The sequence below is a fragment of the Sturnira hondurensis genome, unplaced genomic scaffold, assembly GCF_014824575.4.
Source record: "Sturnira hondurensis isolate 20B ecotype Veracruz unplaced genomic scaffold, ASM1482457v3 Scaffold0020601, whole genome shotgun sequence".
In the NCBI taxonomy this organism is placed as follows: domain Eukaryota; kingdom Metazoa; phylum Chordata; class Mammalia; order Chiroptera; family Phyllostomidae; genus Sturnira; species Sturnira hondurensis.
In genome coordinates this window covers 3,579,256-3,585,831 of record NW_028093232.1, presented here as the reverse complement: position 1 = coordinate 3,585,831, position 6,576 = coordinate 3,579,256, and the positions used below count along the sequence as shown (strand labels likewise).

Below are 6,576 nucleotides of genomic sequence, written 5' to 3'. Positions count from 1 at the left end.
TTCACCCTTGACTCTCCCCTTTTACTCAAATAGCCATTCATTCTACGGATATCTGAGTGCCCAGTACGTGCCAAGCACTGTGCTCTGACTGGCCCTAGAAACAGTGTGCATTGGTGGGCAGAGGGAGCAGAGACATAAAGGACAGAGGCAACAACGTGAGTGAAGAAAAATAGGACACCTCTGAAGATCTGAAAGCTAATAATGCAGTTGGTACAGACGAGAGTGTTTGAAAGTGCTGGCTTTTGTGGACCAACGTATTTAGTCTTTTTGTTCATTTTTGTTTTTAATCCTCACCCGAGGACATTTTTTTCTTTGCTTTTAGACAGAGGGGAAGGGAGAGAAAGAGTGACAGAAATATTGATGTGAGAGAGAAGCATCAATTGGTTGCCTCCTGTATGTGCCCCGACTGCGGATTAAACCCGCAACCTGGGTAAATGCCCTGACTGGGAATGGAAGCTTCAGGTCTATGGGACGACATTCCAACAGCTGAGCCACACCAGCCAGGGCAGGATCTAGTCTTTATCAAAAAACATGGAAGCATCTCCCCAGCTGGTGTAGCTCAGTGGATTGAGTGAGGGTCTGATCGCAGTTTGACTCCCAGTCAGGGCACATGCCTGGGTTGCAGGCCAATTCCCAGCAGGGGACTCACAAGAGGCAACCATACATTGATGTTTCTCTCCTTCCCTTCCTTTCTAAAAAAATTAATAAATAAAATATTGTTTAAAAAAAGAAAATCTATTTAACAAACATTTATATACCACTTAGTCTGTGCCAGGCCCATTCTGTTTTACAAATATTAATACATCTAATCCTCCCCACAGCCCACTGAGATAGGTACTATCATCCTGATTTTACAGATGGGGTACTGAGGCACTAAAGTTGCTACATGTCCCCAGCAAATAAAGACCTGACAGAATCTGGATTCAAATCTAGGTATGCTGGTCTGAGCCCATACTCTTTAGTATTCCCCATGCTGTCTCTCTGAGATAATTTAGCCCCTCAAGCACTACCTATTGTACTTTGTGAAGGCCTCCAGGAATGGTTGCTGACTCCTCACCATGCTTATTCTTGTTATAATACAGCCCATTACTAGTCTTCTGAGAAGCTTTCTCCAACTATCAAATGTCACTCACTGCTCATAAAGTTAACTTATGCCTCTCCTTCCTGACCATGACCCCCTGACTGCATGACCATGTAGCCCCAGCCTCCAGCAGGACATGCTTGGGGAGGAACTGACTGAGCCAGTGAAGGTGGGCATAACCTGGCCAGCTCCCTTCCAGCTCCGAGAAGACTTTTGGTAACCATCTGGGGGCTTGAGCTAAGGCTAGGAAGAGGTGTCTCAGAGCAAAGGCCTGGAAAGGCTTGTCTTCAGTTCAAGGAGATTAGTGACACACAAGCAGGTGGGCTGGTGCATATGTGGCTGCTGTATAAAGGTCAACTGGGTGCGACTGGCTAGGTAACAGGCTTAATTCCAAATCTTAACATTTATTTCAACTACTACATCATTAAAAAAGAAAACAAAACAAGCCCTGGCTGGTGTGGTTTAGTGGATCGAATTGGCCTGAGAACCAAAGGGTCGCTGGTTTGATTCCCAGTCGGGACTCATTCCTGGGTTGTGGGCTAGGTCCCCAGAAGGGGGCGCGCGAGAGGCACCCATAAAAATAAAAAGTAAAAAATGATTTGGTACAGGCGGGTTCATCCCCGGTCAGGGCGCGAGTGGGAGAAAAGTCGATGTTTCTCTCCCTCTCTCAAATCAATAAAGCGATATCCTTGGGTGAAGGGAAAAAAAAACCCAAAACGTTGGTTACACAGCAACTCAGTGGCCTTTGTTCTGTCTCTACCAAACTGCAAGAGGAAGCTACATTACCAGTGCCACTCTCCTCTGAACAGTAAGTGCTTCCTACAAGCTGACCTCTAATCGGCCTGCTGCTGCTACTACAGCTTCCGTCTTTCCCTTGATTCCGAGTACTCTCATCCCCGCTCCCGTTAACCGGGGAACTCGGGCTAGCTCGGGGCTAGCTCGGGGGGGATATCGGATGCGTCCCACACGGTTTTAGGGTCAGAGGTGGGAACTGTAAATTGGCCACTCCCTTTCGGTTCCGGGACACGAATCGTGCCTGAGAGAGCTGGAGCCACCAACCGCCACCACCGGCGGGAAGTAACCGCCCCAACGTCCTCTTCCAGCTAGAGAGCGGCTTTTCGGCGCGCGGGGACTACGACTCCCAGCATGCTCCGAGGCTGCCGCGATTAACCCTTCAGGGCCCGCGGCTGCCCTGCGCCCCGCCTCCGTCTCTTACCTGGCTCCTGCAGGGTGAGTTTTGTGGATCTGGGAAGGGACTATCCCCCCTATTTAAGTCATGTGTGTGCGTGTGTGGGTGTGTGATGTACTCCTAAGAAATTATTCTGGTTTTTAAAAAATGGGACAATTTGCAGTAATGAGATTCAGACGCTTTATTTTCCGAATGAGAGACCGAGCATCTACTATCTGAACCGCAGGGCCTAAATGGAATCACCACTGTCTTCCTCAGAATGCCACCTAGATCCTCTCTTTTCTCCCCAGGATAAAAGTAGCCAGCAATCCCTCCCCTCTCTCTAATATGTCCGACTTCCTACCCTTCTCCTGCAAGGTTCGTAACCTGGAGCCTGAGTCAAGATTTTTATTATCCCTCTGGTTGGGGGGAATACACGTGAAGACCATAGGACCTCCCAAATCCTTTTGGTAGAGATATTACAATTTAGGCCCTTTGTCTTAGAGCCTACCCTTCACCTCAGGTGCCATCACGGACTCCCTGCAAATTCAGCAGGCACCCTACATTTGCCTGACTCGAGTGACTGAGGGCTTGTGGGAAACGGTTTCTTCCTTGGGAGTACAGGTAGTGGTGTCCACCTGGTCTTTGCCCCACCCCCACCACTAAAACATTGTGGCACAGGAGACAGTTCGATGTGGAGGTGGGGGTGTGTGTGTCACATTCCTTTTTATATTTCTGTCCTTTTCTGTGTATTGTGCACAGTTGCAGTTCTAGGCTGGGAAGGAGGACAGTGACTGCAAGCATGGGGGATTATTAGGCTGTACTGTCAGCCACCGCCCCCTCGTCACCCAAAGTCAGAGGGAATGGAGAGGATGTTTGATATTTTCTCCTTTCACTGCTCTCAGACCCCACTTTAACTATTCCAGTTCACAAGGCCCCCCTCCCTGTCTCAGCCTTCAAGAGTCTAAAGCTGCTAGAAAAACGGGCTGCTTTGAGTCAGGGCTTTGAGGGCCTGCAATGCCTGGATCCCTGTCTGTGCCTCACCCTTCTCTGTGTCACTAGCAATCATCCTGTCCTCACTCCTGAGGTTAATTCCCCTCTGGGCAGGCTCTGGCTTCCTTCCTTTGCCCCCAGAGGAACCTTTGTTCTGGCCAACCTTTTGGTTGGGGTAGGCAGAAGGCAGAAGACCTTGGGGCAAGAGTCCTGAACCATAGGAGGCCAGGGGAGTGAGCAGGCTGCATATCTCTCCACTACTCACCCTCCCCACCGCCAACTGGCTCCCTGCCTCTGCCCCCGCCCCTTGACATCCCAGACTCCTTGGCTATTTAAACAGAGATGGGTGCCCCCATCGGCACACTGTCCTTTGGCCACCGGACATCATGCCTCCCAAGAAGGATGTTCCTGTGAAGAAACCAGTGGGGCCCGCTATCCCCAAGCCAGCTACAAAGCCAGCAGTGGGGGCTCCTCCAGCCAAGACCAAGGCTGAGCCAGCGGCAGCTGTCCCTCCAGCCCCTGAGAAAACTCAGCCCTCCATTGATCTTTCCAAAGTGGTGGTGAGTTCCCAGAAAGTGAAGAAAGAATTTGGAGGGGGCGGTAGAAGGGAAGGATACAGTCTAGGGAATTAGGAGGTATCTAGAAGGTAGGAATCAGTGAGCAATGGAATGATACTAGGCTCCTCATTTGGAAGCATCCAGGCTTATGACTCTGCTAGTCTCTTTGTTGTTCTGTTCTCTAACCTGTAACACACGTGTATATATGTGTACACACACACTCACTGATCCTCCAGGTGGAGGAAGGGACTGTGAGATGGAGAACATCTGGGTTCCCAGGACAGTTTCAAGGTGAAGGGAGGGAGTTGCTGCCTGTGTCTGGCTGACTGTTCAACTCTAAAGGCCACATCTCTGAACCCCAGGAGGGAAGGCTGAAGAGGACAGGCTTGTTAGACAATCACAGCTGGGGGCCAGGGGTAAATTTAGCCTTTGTTCAGCCCCCAGTTATGTGAGGGATGCAGGGCTCAGGGCAGTGGAGGGAGGGGAACAGGTGGCATGGGATTAACCCGGTTCCCAGAAAACCCTCCCCCCTGATAATTCCTCCTCTTGGGATTCTCCCAAGGACCAGATCTGGGAATGGGTCTGAGGCGGCTGGGCTCCCCGCCTGCTCCCTTTGGGCCCCTCCCCAGAAGTGGCTGTTGGTGGGGAGGAGTGCTACAGGACTGAATGAGCTCTGTCATTACTCCTCACCTGCTCTTTTCTTCCACAGATCGAGTTTAATAAGGACCAGCTGGAGGGTGAGGGAAAGTTGGTCCCCCTGAACCCACTGTCCAGACCCAAGTCCCTGGTCATGGTCTTTCTATTCCCCCAACTCCAGTCCCCACTTGAAACCTCCCACACTAGTTCTCCCTGTCCCTTGCTCTGCCCAGCTCTAGCACGTGATTTCTGAACTTCCTTTCTCTCTGGGGCCTGGGGCGGGGGGCGGGGGGGTTGATGGGTCAACACTAACACTAACACCTCTTTATACTTCAGAGTTCAAGGAGGCCTTTGAGCTATTTGACCGAGTAGGGGATGGCAAGATCCAATATAGCCAATGTGGGGACCTGATGAGGGCCCTGGGCCAGAACCCCACCAACGCCGAGGTGCTCAAGGTTCTCGGGAACCCCAAGAGTGATGGTGAGGAGGCCACTGGAACAATGTGGGTTTTCAGTTTAGTGGTGGAACCAAGGAATATTGGGTAGGTGACAAAGGATGCTGGGGTGGGTGTTAGGGCTTTAGAAACTGGCAAACCCAAGGGCAGAAAAACATCCTGGATATGGAACAGGATGAAAGCCTTCATGGTTGGGATGGGAGCTGGGTCCTAGGTGACACCACAGTGACCGTCACCTCTCTAACCCTCAGAGCTGAAGTCCCGGCGTGTGGACTTTGAGACTTTCCTGCCCATGCTCCAGGCAGTGTCCAAGAACCGGGACCAAGGCACATATGAGGACTACCTGGAGGGGCTTCGGGTGTTTGACAAAGAAGGGAATGGCAAAGTAATGGGAGCCGAGCTGAGACATGTCCTCACCACCCTGGGTGAGGAACAGACCCGAACGACTGTGGGGTGGAGAGAAGAGGGTGGACCAAAGATGAGGTTGCCAAGTAGGAAGAGTCAGTGAGGGATTACTGTCCTGTAGGTCACAGGCAGGAGACTGAGAAGGTCAGAACAATCAGGGCAGAGTTGGAAGGCTTCCTCCTGCAGAGGCTAAAGTGCCTGGGCGGGGTGTGTGTGTCTGTGTGGGGGAGGCACTATTGCTTACGAAAGGGCAGAGGAAAGGGAATGAAGTGGAAAACCTGAGTTTCTGTTTTGTAAGAGATGTTGGTGCTCTGATTGGATACTTTCCCTTAACTCTATGGAATTTAGTTTCATTGTCAAAGTTTTCACCTGGTGCTAATGCAGCTGAAATAGAAAGCAAGGTGCTGAAACATTCAAGGCATTACCATTACAAGGACAACATTGCTTCCGGATTCTGTGGCTATGGGCAAATCTGCAGGGTGGGAGAAGAGGAGGTACTGCCCAGAATAGTGTGGCCTGGATCACAGGCCCTTCCCCTAGTGACTGACGGAAGGAAGATAGGGGCTAAAACCTTGTGTTTGGGGCTTAGGAGAGAAGATGACTGAAGAGGAGGTGGAGACGGTTCTAGCGGGACATGAGGACAGCAATGGCTGCATCAACTATGAAGGTGAGTGGGCACAGGAGCAGAAAGGACCAGAGAGGAGGGGTGGCAGGAAGACCCTGGAATGTAGGTGTGGGCACCGTGCCGCCTGGATTATCTGAAGTCAGACGGTTTATTCGAGGGCCTACTTCTGAAGCCCCTCTTGCCTTCTCTCTCTGCAGCCTTCTTGAAGCACATCCTAAGCGTCTGAGCTCCACAGGTATGGCCCTCCCACTTTGCCTTGAGAGACAAGTGTCCTTCCGGGCTCTCCGCCAGGGTGGAAAGGCAGGGAAGAGTTTTCATGTTCCGAAGCGTGTGAGCGCCGGGATTTGGCAACTTTTCATCTTTTTTTCCACAGAGGCCGTGGGGTCGGACATTGGGCCCCCTGCAGGCGGAAGCGCGTTGCTGCTGCTAGGATGCCACCTATTGTTTCAAAATAAAGAGACAGTTCCTCCCTTGGCCTACGTCTGTTACTTTCTTCATAGGTGGGGGTGGGATGGAGGGAAGAGAGGGCTCTCCTCTCCCTGATCCGCTTTCCTCTGATCTTCCCGCTGCTCCGAGGAGCAAATTCCTTGCGCCCTTCCCCACTCCACCCACTTTGTGGGGTTTCTGTGCCCAGGTAAGGATAGTCTGGAGAAATGA

General features: G+C 51.5%; 1 protein-coding gene across 3 annotated transcripts; it reads left to right on the top strand.

The window, feature by feature from the left end:
* The first annotated feature begins 1,960 nt into the window (after window positions 1-1,960).
* Window positions 1,961-6,394, top strand: MYL6B (myosin light chain 6B). 3 transcript variants are annotated; one of them, XM_037030116.1, is made up of 8 exons: window positions 1,961-2,311; window positions 3,562-3,802; window positions 4,509-4,536; window positions 4,772-4,915; window positions 5,141-5,314; window positions 5,884-5,961; window positions 6,117-6,154; window positions 6,293-6,394. In XM_037030116.1, the coding sequence occupies exons 2-7, from the start codon at window positions 3,629-3,631 to the stop codon at window positions 6,143-6,145; spliced, it is 627 nt and encodes a 208-aa protein (XP_036886011.1). In that variant the 5' UTR covers window positions 1,961-2,311; window positions 3,562-3,628; the 3' UTR covers window positions 6,146-6,154; window positions 6,293-6,394. The 3 variants fall into 3 exon arrangements, with proteins under 3 accessions (XP_036886011.1, XP_036886010.1, XP_036886012.1); XM_037030115.1 differs by having other exon boundaries at window positions 1,962-2,311; window positions 3,583-3,802; XM_037030117.1 differs by lacking the exon at window positions 1,961-2,311 and adding an exon at window positions 2,794-2,873 and having other exon boundaries at window positions 3,583-3,802.
* The last annotated feature ends 182 nt before the right edge of the window (window positions 6,395-6,576 follow it).